Raw genomic sequence first — 18,687 nt, 5'->3', positions numbered from 1 at the left:
GAGTTAAGAAAAGGTTTGGAAAAATCCATTGATGGAATGCCGTAGGATAGTTACTCGGTTGGAAAAACTGGATGAGGCCGACAGAGATGAACTTGGAAAATTGAACATGAAGACTAGGGATTACGAGAGAAGGAAGTCGAGAAGATCCTTCGTCGAATTACCGGTGGAAAAATACGGAAATATTGGGAGTAGCTATTAGGGGTGGGAAACTAGAGGAGAACTAGAAGGGCGGAAGAATCTTTCCGTCCGATAATTAAAATGGTTAAACAACGAAATTTCTTTGGACCGGTTATTATAAACCGGTCCACGAGGACCAATCGTTATAAACCAGTCCACGAGGACCAATCGTTAATGGCCGGCCCATGGACCGGGCATTAATTTCTCCGAAAATAAAACAAAACCCGGAGGATTTCTCCACGGCCGATGCGGTGATCTACCCCCGCTCGCCACCGCCATGCCGTTCCTCTCCGGCCGCTCCTCCTCCTCCGATCCCCCGTCCCCGCCCACATCTGCCCGCAGTAACGCCGCCGCCGCCGCCGCCTCCGAGGAAGCGGAACGCCGCCTCCGCGAGGCCGAGCTGAGGCTGAGGGAGGCGATCGAGGAGCTGCAGCGCCACCACGCCCGTCGGGGAGGGGCCGACGGTGGCGGCGGGGGCCACCCCGAGTGCAACCATGCAGACGAGTCCTGCGTCGCCCACGCCATCGGCAATCTCTGTCAGAGTTTTCTTCTATCCTATGGCGTTAGGGTTGGGATCGGCATCCTCCTCCGCGCCTTCAAGCTCGCCCGGCGCCAGTCGTATTCCTCCCTCCTCGATCTCAAGGTTCTCCATCCTTCCCTGTTTTCTTTCCTCTGCGTTCTTTTATTTAGATGGCATATAGATCCCGAATGAGTGGAATAATTCGCCTCTTTTTGATACGAATTTGATTGAGATCATGTGTTACGATTTATGGATATGGTGTCTGTTGCTATGATTAAATGAAACTTCTATTAAAAACTGGACCATCTGATTGAATTATCATAGGAATTCTCAGATGAATATTAAACTGTTTATATGAGATGATTTTTTTGTGCCCTAGATGAATCACAAGTTGTAACATATTCTATAGCATAAGGAAAATGTATCGAGAACAACTGATAGCGTCGGTTGGATATCTGTCTTCCCCTTCTGTAGCTCACTGAAGAGGTCCCCGTTCTCTTATTCTGTTGGACAATTTAGCATGGCACAATGATTCAAGACGATAGAAAATCCAAGTCATCCATATTCTGTCATTGGTTTTGAAGGACAAATTGTTGATATATTGATGCTTGTTGATTTAGTTTATCCTCCGTGACAAGTCTGTTTCTCGTCATTGCCTTCAGTGGGATTCTTGCACCCCAAATCATTTTGGCAATGCAACATTTAAGGCCGCCATAATTTATGAGGGCATATATGTTGCTGGACGGGAACACTTTGTTCTAGCTCAGTTGCCATTCCAAATCATCTGGTCTATTATTTACATGGAAATCTTTGAGATTTTGGTACAAATGACAGGGTTCTGCATGGTCTCGTTTAATGGATGTTGGCAGATTCCAAGACTCCAACCTTTCCCAGTCCAATAATCAACCACTATGGTACATCTTGGGGAATAAAATTTGGAGATTAACATCACCGTCTTAGGGAATCATTACAAACCTGATGCCATTTGCCAACCCTAGTCAAAGCCTGCATCTGATAAAAAAAAAAAAATCTCTTACTTTACACAAACCTTTCCACAAAGAAGAGACTCTAATTACATTGTCAGAAAACAGCTCAAAGACAACCAAGGTTGCAGGAGTACTTGACGAAAAATGAGCTCTTTCCATAAGCCATGCCCCTTGACGTGATCTTCTTCCAATGCTTTAAGTTTTTCTTAGGCTTATTTTTCAGTTTTAGTGCATAGTTTGCTTGTGCAGTTGAAATTATATGATTTATTTTATAGAAGGGCCTAGCCAGCCAATAAAAAACAAGAGAGAAGAGAGGAGATAGGACTGACTAGCATGGTAGCACCCCTTCTCAATTCGGGTCGTTGTGCTCACTGCACCTACCCCTTTTTGTCTCCCATAAATCCTAAGGGGTAGCCATGATAAAGAATACTTTAAGACTTCTGTTTTTTTAATTGTGATTGTGGTTTGATATTGAGAACAAAAACATATTTGCTGATAATAAGAAGTGCCTATTTATTGTTTGTTCCTTAGAACTTTCTTTGTCTTTGCTCTTCCCTTTCTCCTTATCATGGATGATCATTGCTGCAATTTGCATCCCTTATTAATCCCACATTGGATCTGAAATGAAAGCATCCTCTAAAACCCTAAATATTACACTAATCTACATGGAGGTTGCATCACAAAGAGATGAATTACGTATATTATCTGCTTGTCGATAAAAGTAGTCAAAGGGTGTTACCTGATATGCTCGGTTGAATTAAGAAATACTTATTAAACCTATGACTTCTACTGCAGTCATCAATACTGTGGCATAGAAAGTTATATGCTAGCTCAGGATTTGTGATCCTCTTGGCCCCTCAGATACATCACATATGCTCATAAACAGTGTCATATGCGGGCATTGCTGTTTCTTGAGGGTGATCCTATGCCCGAGCAGATTTGGAGAGCGTCACATCTGCAAGCTAGATAGATGATATTCACTCTGCACAGAAATTTCTTTGCATGCATTAAGAGGATGGCATTGCCAACCTCCATGCCTCCACCCAGCTGCATACATCTGCTGCCTCAGCTAGCTAAATATTGATAATTAGAATCCTCTGGTTTAAAGACTTGGCTACATATTGCCATGTCATGCATGTCACCTTCTTGACTATGTTATAAAAAAACATTTAAATGGTAATTGAATTAAGAGAAAACACATGATATTGACTTAATCTGTAGTTGATTTTGTTGTGAAGATGGTTGTTTTTAATGCTTTGTTTTCCTTCTAAATTATTGCATTCTAATGACATAATATTTTCACTTCTCTTAATGCAATGCCATATAGTTTTCTCTATATGGCATTTGAAAATTAAAAGCAAATTAGGAAAATTATAAGGTCTGATGCACTGGCATGCTAAAAATATGGTACCAGGAATTGAGAACTTTTTTTCTTTTCCATTGCATATGCTGACATCGTATTAGAGATTGCAAGTCTGCCAACTTGTTCTCTCTCATTATCATAGTATGAAGAACAGATTAGAGAGGGATAGTGTTGGCAAATATGCAACATTATAGCCAAATTTTATCGAGATGTAATGTCATATCTGTTAAATATTTTTTTTTTTTTTTTTGCTTTCCATGTACAGCAACTTGTTTCAGAGAAAGATTTGATAGTAAGAGAAGAAGCTTGCCGTATTGGATTACTTTTTGGTGGCTTTACTGGATCTTATCATGCTCTTAGATGTTTTTTGAGGAAGTTTAGGAAGAAAGAGACACCATTTAATGCGTAAGTTTTTAGTCATAACATGCTGAACATTATCAGCCTATTGCTTTGTTTTGTTTAATTTCTTAATGCATGATTTTTTTTTGTGCATGTTAAAGAATTAATACCCTCCAAATGGTTCAAATACTTATGTTATTTATTACTTAATTGCTATTGGTGCTTGATCCCTTAACCATATTCAGAATTTAATTGAAGGGCATGATGGAGCAGAATTTTAGCAGGTTCCGTTGCAGGCTTGTCCATATTAGCACTAGATGATTCAAGTAGGAGGCGCACTCTTGCTTTGTATCTTTTAGCTAGGCTTTCTCAGGTGCGAAAATGCTTGAGATCTCCACTCTGCAAATAATTTGATTTTATATGTTTACCAATATTTTTTTGTGTTTTAGTGTGCATATAATTCTGCAAAATCCAAGAACAAGTTTCACCTTTGGGGAAGCCATTGGAGACATGGAGATGCTTTACTTTTTTCTGTGGCATGCGCCCAGGTGAAAACTTATATCCTATAAACTCAACAAAAGGCAATCCCATCAGTAGTCATGATGGTCCATATGAATTTAAATTTTATTGCATTAATAATGATCTAGAAAATCGTAAATGCCATTAAATCCAAAATTAGTTTTTGTGGAGATTTTCTAGCATGCTTTTTTTGGACACAAAATGGATCATACAGGTAGAGCTAGTGTTCGAAAATTGTGGCATGGACATTGGTTGAGAATCCATATTGTTATCCACGAGATGCTCAATACTGAACATAGTGAAAATAACTTATAATTCCAGTTGATACTTCCAAACAATAAATCAGATCATGCAAGTTTGATTTCATTGGACTTTGTTTCTTTTTTCGATGACTTGATGTAGATTTAGAAAACCTTAATATTTATTATTTGGCTCATAGCTATTTTAGCTGTGGATTGTTATTAGTTTGGATTTATATGGCCTACCATGTAATTTGAATTGGTACTTTAACCTCCCCCTCTCTCGGTTTCCCCTCACTCCGTCCAACACGCACAAATCATTGTTGTCTATATCCTCTTCAGATAGGATTTTGTAATGTCTGTCTTCAGAATGCTCTAACAAAAATCAAGGGGATGTTCCACCCTTTTGTTTACCTAGTTATAATCTCTTTACCATATTGCATGCATCAATGCTTGCTTAAAAGCACGCTCCATACATAAAAAGGTGGATACTGTCTACCTGAAAACATATCAGACAAAGTGATTCTCTTAGTCTCTGTTTTGGGCTGGAAGTAGGTAGCACTCTTTACATATTAGTTTTTTCTTTTTTTACGAAAAAGTATGAAATACTATATTTAGTGATTGTTATGGTTTGAGCTACATCTTGATACTAAATCAATTCAAGCCATGATTTTCTTGGTTTTCCTGGTAATGGGAGGTTCTAGCGTAGGTCGCCAATCTTTTGGAGAAAGCTAGAGAGAGCATTGTGCATGAATCGAGTGGCTAGGGTTGCACGTACATCTTGGATAACTGCTCACCTGGCTCAATAGGTGGTGGTGTCATGCAAAGGGGCTGCACTTGAGAATAGACAGAGATAGAGAGAGGGAGAGAGATTCGCTGCTTTCCTTTCAAAACAAGTTGAGCAAACAAATGGTACATCATTTGGAAGTAAAAATGATTCTCCGACAACTATTCTATATAGCATCGCTGATACTTGGATGGAAAAATATATTTTTTAATTATGAAAGTTTTTGAAAACATGTTCATGTCATTACTAGGTGCCCTATCGTATTACTGAGTGTGGCATATGACAATAACATTCTAAAAATTTTTGGAAGAGGGGAGGTTAAGGCATTAAGAGGCATGAAATATGAAGAATATGGACCATGAAAAGTTGATACTACTAAATCATGAGTGTTAACAAGTAGCATAACACTGCATTCAAAGAACAAAATGTAAGAGTGCAACCGCATCATACATAAGCCCTTATATCTTAGACTCTTAGTAATTAGTTAGCCATGCTAATGCAAGGTGCCTCATGTAGATATTGATGATCACTATCCCCATTGTTGCGATGATTAATGCTGAGTATACTAGTGTTGTACGTCTCTGCATCCAGAAAATATGTCGTCATTTCATTTGTTTGGGTTGATCTTGGTTTTGGGAGTGGAAATAGTCTGGAGATAGTGAAAATCAGTTCTACTTTCTTACCTGTATGGTACAGTATGGCCTGTATGGAACGTCGTTTACTGGTACTTAATTCCTGGTTTTGCCTACTGTTTTATCATAAACATAAAATTTAAGTCTTGCTCTGCCCTTTATCCCTTTCCTTCTAAAATTCATTGTCTTGGTGCAGACACATTATGGACTATCAATGATATAAATTTTCCTCATTCTATCATTTGATATGATTTAATAAAATTAGCATTCAATAAATAAATTTACCTCTTTTTGCAGGTCATGTATGCCTTCATAATGCGGCCTGAGAGCTTGCCTAAAGCATACCAAGATTTTATTCAAAAGACTGGACCAGTTGCAGAACCTGTGTACAAGGCTGTGCGAGAAAGTTGTAGAGGTGGTCCTGTGGATATTGTTGCTTTGTCAGCTTATTTATCAAACAAAAAGAGTTCCAGCTCTATAAAATTAGCAGAGTATCCCACAATTATTCCTTGTTCCATGATTCATCCTGACTCCAATTCTTGCCTAGCGCACAATACCACTGCTGCTTCAGCAACATTCAGGAAAACATTTCCCCTATATTTCTCATTGACATTTGTACCCTTTGTTGTTCTCCATCTACAAAAGGTATTCCAATTTAATGGCTCAGTTGGTTTCTTTCCTCCCTTTATCTATTTTTCTGAATTTTAAAATGAATATGTATATTAGCAAGCCAATATTTTTTTTATCTTTTCATTTCTTAATCAAAAGTTGTCTTAGATGCGTTCATCAGTTAATAGTGGTGTTGCATAACACTTGATCTTTCTGTTACATGTATGACTTTGGGATCCAAGAATTTTAACCTTTTTTTACTTATTGAGATTGCTATGGATGTCATCTTGCAGTTTTGTATGTTGTGGAAAAGGTATCTACATAAGTACAGTTTGTCTCTGAGCATGATGAAACTGTGCATCATAGTGTGCTTATATTATCTAGTCTGTGTATTGATTTTTTATTGAAAAATCACTTAAAGTTGGCAGGCTGCATTTTATTATCCCTTTGATCTGCTTATGTCTCTTGACTGTTCAATATGTAATCTTGCTCTGATTTGTATGCACTACAAACTCAAGAATCTTCTGCATATATGTGTGTGCATTCATGCAGCATGGTGCATTCGGCTATAAGGGTGCATCATTGGACAATATGTGTATGGGTGGCAATGGGTTGGGGCAGATATGTGTCTGGTTTAAATACAGATATTCAAGTTCAAACTTGTCAGTCCAAATCCAGTCCTCTTAATATACTAGTTAGAAACAATTTGTTAGTGAAAGAGGTAAGACAACCTGACACATGTGATCCATTTAATAAACTGTTTGGGTCAGGTTGGTTCTGGGATGACATGGTTGACCTGTTAAATAAAACATCTGAAATGATGCTAAACCTAATTTGATACAGTTAACGTGACACTAATATGGTCAACCTATTAACGCATGTTGGTCCTCTAGTTTCATTGTTTCATATCTTGTTAACCTGTTGCAAATTGTTCCATGTAATATTCTATATAACTTTAGTTTAAATAATTTGATTTAACTCCATCCACGTGTAGTTAAATGGGTCGGTACCATGTCACTTTTATGCTCAGGTCATAAGTTGTGTCAATTTGACCTGATCATGAGACAAGTCAATCTGGGTCAAAGGGGCCAAGTCTTAAAATATCTCGTTCTATTTAATAGGAGGCTTGGTTGATATCTGTCCACTTCAAGATGGTTTGCTGGTCATGTCGGGTATTGTTAGCACTAGGTATTTGGATGAGCATTTCCTTTTCTATGCATGCACATATGCATTATAGACTGAGCATTGTTATTATCTTATAGATGAATGGAAATTCTAGTTCAATCTAGAGAACTCATGATAGATCAATACCCATGGGTGTCAAAACCAAGGGTGGAAGGATGTATACTGGTACTTGTATTGACACTTAGGGCTGCAAGCAGTCCGGGTTCTATGGGGAGCGGGAACAAGCCAAACCCAATCCATATCTGAATCGCGTCAAAACATTGAACCCAAATTCCCTTCCATTTGGATCGGCTAGGATTTAATATTAATTTTATCCGTCGATTTTTTGGCGTAAAAAAAAATCCCAACACAAATCATAATAAACATGTATTTTGATTAGCTAATTATATTATAAACATGTTATACATTAAATAATAGCAAGCAACACACAAACATTATCAAAAAAATATTCTACATAGAATTTGATAGATAATGATGCATGATTATAATCAACAACATAGATTATTGACAAAATGCGTGGGGGTGGGGGGGGGGGGGGAGAGCCAAGGAAAAGGCGGAGATAAGCTAAAATAGAAGGAAGAACCGAGGATTTTGTGGAGGAAACAACAGGATTTATTTCTTTCATTTTTTTCAAGTTCTGCCTCAACAAGGGCGAGGTCCTTTGCTTTTATAGACAATATAACAAGTCGGATTCCAATATAGTTTGGAGTCCGTGGAAATCTTTTGCCAAATGGCAGACATGGCATGACACCAAGAAAAGACTTAAAGGTTCTTTACATAAAGAAGGAAAAGACTTAGGCAACTTTTGCTTTATAAAAGTAGATTCTTTTCTTGTTGGCGAAGTCTGGCATCTTTTGACAGCTTGCTTTCAGGAAAAGTAGATTGTTTTCTTACTGGCGAAGTCCGACATCTTTTGATAGCTTGCTTTTCCGGACAAGAAAGTTAGATGAGTCGACCCATTTGGATGAGTGGCCTATCTCAATAGTAAAGATTCCTTTCTTCCAGATTAGTCTGAGTGAGCTGGCTCTTTGCCTTTGTGTTTTTTCTTGTCAGAAATAGTTTTAATTGCTCCTTTTCGGTGTCTAGTGGCCAGAATTGTCTGCCACATTTCTTCTGTAGGAGTGGATTGCACTTCTTCTTCATTTTGGTCTTGGGATTCTCCTGCCAAGCATATATACTTGCTACCCTCATCCTCCGAGTATTTGAAGATGAATGCTTTGATGAAGTAGTCTTCATTGATCGGTCTTCAAAGGCTTCAAAGAACTCTTTCTTGACTTTTTCTAAACATTTGGTCATAATTTCTTCTTCAGTAATATTTGAATATTTTCTGGATAGTTTATATCTTATAAACATAAATAAATTATTATTATTAGTCCCAGATTGCTGGGAAGAACCGAGAACTTTTTTCTCTTTATAAAGAGTAAAATTACTCTTTATAGTGGTGGTTATACCATCTATTTTTTTTTTTTGGCATTCCAATTCACCATTTATAGAGAGATTTTCTCTTTAGTACAAGAATATTATTCCTGTCAAATCCAGTAGAAAGTTTTCATTTCCATATTCATGTAATTTTGTTTTCTATAAAATAGAACATTGGACATATGCTAGAGCAGATTTGCTCGTCCAACATTTTATCTATGGTGGGATGATTATCCACCCATTCTTCGAACATGTCTAGTAATTCTTTTGGTAGTATCTTAAGATCAGGGCCGAAGATTGTCCACCATTGGTTGAACCAGCCTGGAAAAGGCTTGAGTAGGACGTCTGGATTGACCTGCAAGAACCAAGAGTGTTTTTTCTTGAAATTTTTATAGAAAAATATATTAGTAACAGCATTCACATAATCCCAGTAGGTTGCCGTGACCATGTGATCATATTTTTTAATCAATTTTGGCTTATTGGGGTCTAGTCCCCACTCTTGTGGCTGAATAATTTTGCTTATAGTATATTTACTATAATTAATATGATTATTCATATTATTATTATGGAAATTATGATTAGTTTTCACAGAACTAGACAGAAGTAATATTTTCTCCGTGGTTTGTCTTGTTTTTTCTTCTAGTGAAGGGTATCTTCTTTCGTCAAAATATTTTTGACGTATAAACCATGGGTCATCCATACGTTGTATGTCAGTCTGACCTAGGTACATAATTATTTGTTTGCAACTATTTTGCAAAAATGAAGCGTCAATTATACTTTCTTGAAGCATTTCTTTCATCGTCGGTTTCGAGGATGATGTTGATGAAGAGAGATTTTCTGTTACAGCAGATTGTTGTTGTTCAACCTTCTTTTGTTGATTAAGGTAGGTTGCAAGATCCACCATTTGTGGAATCCTTTTCTGTTGCATATGAAACAGCAAATTCATTGTATTCATGAGAAGTGGATTGCCACTGCGTTCCCTGCTTCCTTAGGAAGAATTTCTTCCTCGAACATATGTTCCTCTTAGAGGAATCATCCTTGTAAAAATTCTCTGGTTAGAAAATCAGGAAGAGAATTTTCTTCAGTTTTAATATATTCTATATCAAAATCAAAAATAGACAATTGTGCTTGCCATCCAGCAAATATTTGCTTGGATACTAGATTTTTTACATCTTTTTATATGATTTGTTTGACTGCAGTGCAATCTATTTTCAGCAAAAATCGTTGATTTAACAGATCACTTTAAAATTTAGAAATACTTTTTACAATTGAAAACATTTTTTTTTTAATTGTTGAATACTTCTTCTGAGTGGGATTCTATTTTCCAGAAGTATATCTTACTAAAATCTCTTTATTGACATCCGGATCTAATTGCTTAAAATTCCGCTAAAAAAAATGGATTAGTATTATCTGGTAAATAAATGTCTTTATTCCAAACCAAAATAAGGTTTTTAGGACATTATAAAGGAAGAATAATTTCTATAGAAAGAAATATTGAATTTGCATCAAAATTTCCAAACGAAATATTAGACAAAACAACTGCAGAGATTTCTAGGAAATTTGAATTATGTTTCTGATTATTATAAAAATCTAGCAGAAGATACTGCTATTCTCTATAATAGGTTAAATAAGATACCAGCATCGTGGAGTTAGCAGCACACTGACCAGATAAGGAAAATCAAATCAAAGGTGAAAAATTTACCTTGTTTATCATTAGCCATATCCTAATTGGTTTAAAATAGTTGAAACTGATGCATCAAACATTGGTTTTGGAGAAATTTTAAAGCAATTAAATTCAGATCTCAATAAAGAGAATTTAGTAAGATATACTTCTGAAAATTGGAATCCCACTCAGAAGAAGTATTCAACAATTAAAAAAGAAAAGTTTTCAATTGTAAAAAGTATTTCTAAATTCAAAATGATATGTTAAATCAACGATTTTTGCTGAGAATAGATTGCATTGCAGTCAAACAGATCATACAAAAAGATGTAAAAAATTTAGTATCCAGGCAAATATTTGCTGGATGGCAAGCAAATTGTCTGTTTTTGATTTTGATATAGAATATATTAAAATTGAAGAAAATTCTCTTCTTGATTTTCTAATCAGAGAATTTTTTTAAGGATGATTCCTCTAAGAGGAACGTATGCTCGCGAAAGAAATTCTTTCCGAGGAAGCAAGGGACGCAGTGACAATCCACTTCCTATGAATACAGAGAATTTGTTGTTTCATATGCAACAGGAAAGGACTCCACAAATGGTGGATCTTGCAACCTACCTTAATCAACAAAAGGAGGTTGAACAATAACAATCTGCTGTAAGAGAAAATCTTTCTTCATCAACATCATCCTCGAAACCGACGATGAAAGAAGTGCTTCAAAAAAGTATAATTGACACTTCATTTTTGCAAAATAGTTGCGAATAAACAATTATGTACCCGGGTCAGACTGACATACAGCATATGGATGACCCATGGTTTATACGTCAAAAATATTTTGACGAAGAAGGATACCCTTCACTAGAAGGAAAAACCAGACAGACCATAGAGAAAATATTACTTCTGTCTGGTTTTGTGAAAATTAATCACAATTTTCATAATAATAATATGAATAATTATAGTAAATGTACTATAAGCAAAATTATTCAGCCACAAGAGTGGGGACTAGACCCCAATAAGCCAAAACTGATTAAAAAATATGATCACATGGTTACGGCAACCTACTGGGACTATGTGAATGCTTTTACTAATATATTTTTCTATAAAAATTCTATGAGAAAACACTCTTGGTTCTTGCAGGTCAATCCAAATGTCCTACTCAAGCCTGTTTCAGGCTATTTCAACCAATGGTGGATAATCTTCGGTCCTGATCTTAAGATACTACCAAAAGAATTACTAGACATGTTCGAAAAATGGGTGCGTAATCATCCCACCATAGATAAAATGCTGGACGAGCAAATCTGCTCTACCATGTGTCCAATATTCTATTTTATAGAAAACAAAATTTCATGGATATGAAAATGGACACTTTCTACTGGATTTGACAGGAATAATATTCCTGTACTAAAGAAAAAATCTTTCTATAAATGGTGGATTGGAATGCCAAAAGAAAAATTAGATGGTATAACCACCACTATTAAGAGTAATCTTACTCTTTATAAAGAGAAAAAAGTTCTCGGTTCTTCCCAGCAATCTGGGACTGATAATGATAATTTATTTATGTTTATAAGACAAACTATCCAGAAAATATCTAAATATTATTGAAGAAGAAATTATGACCAAATGTTTGGAAAAAGTCAAGAAAGAGTTCTTTGAAGACCAATTAATGAAGACTACTTCATCAAAGCATTCATCTTCAAATACCCCAAAGGATGAGGGTAGCAAGTACATATACTTGGCAGGAGAATCCCAAGACCCAAAAGAAATGTGCAATCCACTCCTACAGAAGAAATGTGGCAAACAGTTCTGGCCGCTAGACCCCAAAAAGGAGCAATTAAAACTATTCCTGACAAGGAAAAACAAAGAGCTAACTCAGTTAGATTAATCTGAAAGAAAGGAATCTTTACTATTGAGACATGCCTCTCATCCAAATGGGTCGACTCATCTGACTTTCTTGTCTGGAAAAGCAAGCTATCAAAAGATGCCAGACTTCGCCAGCAAGAAAATAATCTAGTTTTTCTGAAAGCAAGCTATCAAAAAATGCCAGACTTTACCAGCAAAAAAAGAATCTACTTTTCCTAAAAGCAAGTTGTCAAAAAATGCCAGACTTTGCCAGCAAAAAAAAAATCTACTTTTATAAAGCAAAAGTTGCTTTAGTCTTTTCCTTCTTTATGTAAAGAATCTTTAATTCTTTTCTTGGTGTCATATCATGTCTGCCATTTGGCAAAAAAATTCAACAAACTCCAAACTATATTGGAATCTGACTTGTTATTTTGTCTATAAAAAGGAAGGACCTCACCTTTGTTGAGGCAGAACTTGAAAAAAATCGGAAGAAATAAATCCTGTTGTTTCCTCCACAAAATCCTCGGTTCTTTCCTTCTATTTTAGCTCCGCCCTTTCCTTGGCTCCCCCCCCCCAAAACGCGTTTGATGAGAAGTATATTAATTTCTTAAATTCAAGGAGGGTTTTGAAACATACTATTTACTAGTTTTGAGATGTTTGTATTTAGATTCAAAATTTAAGGATTCAAATCCAATCCATATTCCAAATGTAATGTTTTCAGATCGAAGCTAATCCAAATAACTACGTTAGTGTTGGACGGGATTAATTTTGGATTGGTTCCAGACAAAGTTCGCTGTACCGATACCGGACTCCATACCAGTGCCACACTAGCATAGTATCAGTACGGTACGGAGTTTTTTTGGCGTACCGAGGGTTGGTACGCCACTGGTACCGAACCGGTATGGTACGGTATGTCCGGTATCGTCCGATCCGGTACGGCATACTATGATTTCAGATAGGAAGCAGGTCAATGCAATCCACTTACAGCCCTACCGACCCTTTATCAGTATGGTATTTAATGATATGGTACCATGCCATGCTGAGAAATGGTGCACCTCTTAGTACCAGCAAAACAGAGTAGAGGTGAAATTCCAATGTCGATACGGCTCTGGTAGAGAGGGCTTACTGGTACCGGTATTGGTACCTTACCAATGTCATCCAGTATGGATCGACACTCAAATCCTCGGCCAAAACTCTTGCAGATCAGTTTTCTTTCCTTCATCATACAAATAACAAGTAATGAAATATTGTAGAATGGCAAGTCCTGCTAATGTAAATAACAGTTAGAGGAAGAGGAATGCATCAGCACTTGTACAATTACCTTACCAATATGATCCAGTGTACATCGATACTCAAATCTTGGGGAAAACTCTTACAGATCATTTTTCTTTCCATCATCATACAAATAACAAGGAAATGCATGAAATATTGTTGAATGGCAAGTCCAGATAATATAAATAACGGTTAGAGGAAGAGGAACACTTTGGTACTTGTGCAACTTCTGGTTTAAAAAAGGTTTGTTTTGTCAAAGTGAGGAATAGTGGGGACAATATTTCTACAAGTGTGCCATCTATTCCCACAGGGACCCCAATAAATGAGTACTTTTTAAAAAATGTACAATCTTGTAATTAATCTACAAACATAATAATTTAAAATACATAAAAGAACTTTTTCATCATGTGCCCGAGTTCCTTTTTTCCATTCTTGTCCCTTCAAAATGCATTCATATGTGATATCCTCCCTGGTGCCTTCTAAACATTTGGCATTAGTTCCACTAGTCATCAAGAAATGAAGAGAAGTCCATCTCATGGCTTGTTTGCTCTTTTAAGTTGAAGGTACATAGTCGAACAAAGTACAGCTTAAGGGATGGGTTGTTGAATAATGGACTCATTGCTTTTGCTGCTAGCTAGAAATTACAACCAACAGTTTGGGCATTCATATATGTATGATGTAATGAGAATTTTTAATAAATTATCATAAAAAAGTTTCTTTGACTGAATGAATGCCACTTTCTTTTCTTTGTTTAATTCTCAAGAAAAGTTAAAAGGTATTATTGACTGCACATATTATATTTTTGGTTTACCCTCTTGACCAGATTCGGATTTAGTTATTGTAAGTTTTTTTTTGAATTATATTTCGAACTTATTTGCTGTTTTGCTCATATCCTCTCCTTAAATGTTTCTCTGTGCTTGAGAAATTGCCCAAGATCATGGACAAGATCAAATTTCTAATATTATTGCTGATCTGGAATAAATTTCAGATCTTACAGTATTGCAAATTAATCAACCCTGATCATCTCCACATCAGTAGGCCACTGACAAGCATGTGGGCTATATGTGATTGCCAAAAAATTGCTGGAAGTAATTAAGGTCTTTGAGACATAATGTGAAGGTAGTAAAATTAGTATTGAAAAGTCAATATGGAATAGGTTTATGCCATTCTGGATTACAATTGCTTTTACTGTTTTGTGGAACTAGTGGTTTCAAATACATAGATTTTTGGTTGAAATTAGCTATGTGGCTGCTGAAATTCCATCTGGACTCAAGGGCTCTAATAAAGGTTTTTAGTTAGCACAATGGCTTAAAGAAATAGTGATGTATGGTTTTTGTTCTTTTCTGACAAAGACCATCATAGTACCAAAGCTGTCACAAGATTCATGACCTTATTGATATGGTGGCCAAGAATCAGTTCTACCAAAGACATCACAAGAATCTTCGCTCATGATTCATGGCCTTTGGTTTATTGATTACATAATCAAGAACTATTTTTTGTTAGCATTTAAATCAACAGAGAGATTGTTGGAGTTAGGAAAGTCCCCCATGCATGACAGGTGGGCCCAAAAGGGAAACTAGGTTACCACTTTGCAGCAAACCTAATGTATGCTCTGTTTTTGGTTGATGTGGACTTAATTACCAGGGGCCAAGTGAAACCCTGTGTGCGTGCTTACAACCCTAATGTGTCTCTGGAGGGAAAAGAGAAATAATACAAGAACTCCAAACACCAGGGGATGAAGTTCTCATCAGAAAATAGCAAGTTCAAGTTAAAGTCTGTGAGACAAGTGGTGCCGAAAAGCCTCAGTGCCAGTTAATGCTAGCAAAATCATTCCATTGCTTCTTAAGCAGGATTTAGTTAACTCCTTAAGTGTGAGCTGCCAGATTGAATCTGTTCAACTTTAGGCATGTAACATTAATAACAAATCAAGTTTAAGTCTTACTAATGTTTTCACAGGCGGTTGGTCTAGTAATCGTAAGACTGCTAACCACAAAGTCAAATGAAGAAGCTAGGCACTTACTTACAAGCCTAATAAATTATAAATGCATGAGAATTATAATGGTTTCCTATGCAGGCTTTATGGAGCAAGCTTCATGGAGCAGGCTTCTTTTGGCTTGGTCCCCGAACAGCTCTGTTCATATCTTCTTCATGAATTTGATGATACATTCCTATGAATATTTATCTCTAAAACAAGACCAGACTGTAACCCCTTAGACCACATAAATTCCTCAACTATCTAGAATTCCAAAACCTAATGTTCCAGTTTGAGTGGTTTGACCAGCTTGATGTCAAATTGTTTGGTTCAAACAGTTTTAATCTTCTAATGAAGTTCATTGACCAATGAAATTCAAAGGTGCTTGATCTATTTGATTTAACAAAAAAGAACATTTTCGTAACACCTGAGTAGTCCTAGAATGTTTGAAATGGTGCAGTGTCATGATATTCAGTTTTATATCATCATAATCCTGATTCGCTAAGGGAATATAAATACTTTTACATGAAATGTAAAAATACTTTATACATGTTATTTAGTTTTATATCATCACAATCTTGACTTTGAAAGGGGATTTAAATACTTTATGCATGATTTGTTCGTCTATTTATAAACCTGTCAACTCAAAACCACACTGCTGCATCTTGAGCATTACATTATTGTCTCTTCAAATATATATAAATTCTTGACAAAAAAAAATATTTCTGTAATGATTCAAACACTAGTTTTTGGAGTCTCCTGCATGGACCTGTTGGCGTGCTGTTCAGGATGCTGTTCGCTCAACAACATTCTTGTCTGCTTTTGTTGGAATATTCCAGGTAACTATTTACCGATCAAGCATTTTCTTAGCATTCATGGCATTCACTTACTAATTGTCATCTGGGATAACGCTAGGGTGTCATCTGTTTGCACCGAAAGGTAGCAACAAAGGATCACAAACTTTTATATTGGTTTGCTGGTGGAATATCTGCTATTTCTGTACTTTTGGAAAAGAAAGCTAGAAGAGGAGAATTGGCCCTCTATGTACTCCCTCGAGCTGGGGATTCTTTGTGGTATATCTTAGTTAATCGCCACATATTCCCTGATATAAAAAATGCCGAGGTATTTAACTTTTCTCCTTTGCTTATATCTAATTAGCTAATAATTTATCTGTCATAAGTTTAGTAGAATGAAAACAGGTCAAATTTAGCTGAGGCTGGAGAATAAACTGGACCCTGTATTTCTTTGTCTAGGAGTTGAGCCTGATCTGGAGGCCTGTGCCCTGTGATTTTTATTTGAATATTAGCATTTGGAGTAGGATGTAGTAACTGAACAACCATAATTGGATCAAGCTGAAATTAGTTTATCTGTGTGTGTACCTATCTCATTTGTTCTCAACACTCAACAACCATGTCTGATTCAACTAAGCCTATTAGCACTTTTATCATGCAATAGACCGAGATCCTGCCAGTGATGCTGAGGTTATGGTTATAATTGGAGGCTAAATTAGAAATGATTTCTTAGCCCCCCTTCCCTCCCTCTTTTGCAAAAATGTTACTGGTGTACTTAAGGGAATGCCTGTCCCATGTTTTATGTTGAAAAAATCCTGGGTATAACTTGCATGAAATGATTTTTAATCCTTCATTATGATAGTTGTTGGAAAAGGAGGGTCAAGGGTGACAAATTTCTAGCATAATACAGGACACTTTGTACACTGGTTGCTCTTGATCAAAATTTGCGCGGTGGTTGTTGTCTGGATGGATTTTCTACCTAGGAACATCGTTTGCTTACTATGTGATGTTTCTAGTTTACAGTGGTCTACCGCAAAAGGAGTGGTTCGTGATATTACCTTGTAGAATTTTATTGAAATTTCATGCCTCTTAAAATTAAATCAAATAGATATCATCAAAAATGAAGTTGTGATGGTCATCGAAAAATGAATATTCTATGATAAATATTGGTTAGATTTCCCAAAGAACACTGTTACTATCCATGTATTCAAATTAATCTGATGGCTTGCCAATGGACAGGTGGCTCTTTTTTGTTTATGCACGGGAGGAATCATGTACTACTTAGAACATGAACCGGACACCATGGCTCCATTTCTTAGAGGTCTCATCCGTAGGTTCCTTGCAAGCAGAATCAGCAATCCAAGCCCATCTTCCAATCGGAATGCATCCTACTCCTACTTGCAGGCCCTGGGTGCAATAGAGAAACCAAAGCCAGAGGAGAGCGAGGAGAATAAAGCCGCAGAATCAGCAAAATACAATCTTGAGTCAATCCCTGGTCTTTAGACATTTCATCTGTCAAGCGCGTAGTAATGTGATCGCTCACTATTTGGTTACATATATGCCCATCTTGTTTCTGGGTTTAAGAGTTTGGTTCCCATTTATTAGGTGCTATTTGCCTAGTCCATTTTTCAATCTGGCGATCTGATTAAGTGAGGAATTTACTTGTTCCCATTGTAGAAGTTCCTCCTCGACTGTCATCACATTTAGAGAGAGATGTTAACCATGTGGTTACTGTTTTGATATTTACTTTTTTTTCTTGGATAAACTGTCATAATATTACACTGGTGCAAAATGTACAACAAATATATAGTTTATATTTGGATTTATTGACACATTTACATTTATATCAAAAAAAAGCTCCATGAAACTTTTTTGTTATAAATGTTTTTAGGAAGCATAGCTGGACTATGCCAACAAAACTTGTTAATATTGCTGATTAAAGCACAATGCTCAATCATCATCTTGCAAACTTAAATTTATGTACTTTTTCCTATAAGCCCATTGTTATATATGTCAGTGAATGGAAAGGCACTTCCATCGTTGGTAGAACTGGTCGAAGCTTAAACCTATACAGCTTGTCCAGCCTCTTCATTTCATCAAATGATATGTTTTGGGCTTGAAGTATTTGTGCGTGAAGATATGCAACCAAAATCAAATTTATTATTTGTTGGATGCCATCCGCGCACCTTTGCAATAGTTTTGCAAAACGATCAGCAAAAGAGTGCTGTTCAAACAATAACTGGATTGAAAGATACTGGCAAACATTGCCCTTGGATTCATCTTCCTCAGTATCTTATACTTTACGAAGGTTGAGGATTCTTATGTGCCTCCACTTCTAGTGAAGTGCATATACTTACCAAGGTTGAGGTATCTTATGTGCC

The 18,687-nt window shown here is 36.4% G+C and overlaps 1 protein-coding gene across 4 annotated transcripts; it reads left to right on the top strand.

The window, feature by feature from the left end:
• The first annotated feature begins 358 nt into the window (after positions 1–358).
• On the top strand, positions 359–18,091 carry LOC103710785 (Mitochondrial import inner membrane translocase subunit Tim17/Tim22/Tim23 family protein). 4 transcript variants are annotated; one of them, XM_008796671.5, is made up of 8 exons: positions 359–820; positions 3,312–3,451; positions 3,659–3,758; positions 3,835–3,933; positions 5,860–6,207; positions 16,262–16,354; positions 16,431–16,637; positions 17,546–18,091. In XM_008796671.5, exons 1-8 carry the CDS (start codon positions 455–457, stop codon positions 17,807–17,809), a joined length of 1,617 nt encoding a protein of 538 aa, XP_008794893.3. In that variant the 5' UTR covers positions 359–454; the 3' UTR covers positions 17,810–18,091. The 4 variants fall into 4 exon arrangements, with proteins under 4 accessions (XP_008794893.3, XP_038975617.2, XP_088574890.1 ...); XM_039119689.3 differs by lacking the exon at positions 16,431–16,637 and having other exon boundaries at positions 391–820; XM_088718764.2 differs by lacking the exon at positions 3,312–3,451 and having other exon boundaries at positions 419–820.
• Positions 18,092–18,687: the final 596 nt, after the last annotated feature.

The sequence above is a fragment of the Phoenix dactylifera genome, chromosome 3 (assembly GCF_051530095.1).
Source record: "Phoenix dactylifera cultivar Ajwa chromosome 3, Ajwa_hap1_PhDact_Kaust_v1.1, whole genome shotgun sequence".
Taxonomy (NCBI): Eukaryota; Viridiplantae; Streptophyta; class Magnoliopsida; order Arecales; family Arecaceae; genus Phoenix; species Phoenix dactylifera.
The sequence above is the reverse complement of the archived record's forward strand: the minus strand, read 5'-3'. Positions and strand labels throughout refer to the sequence as shown.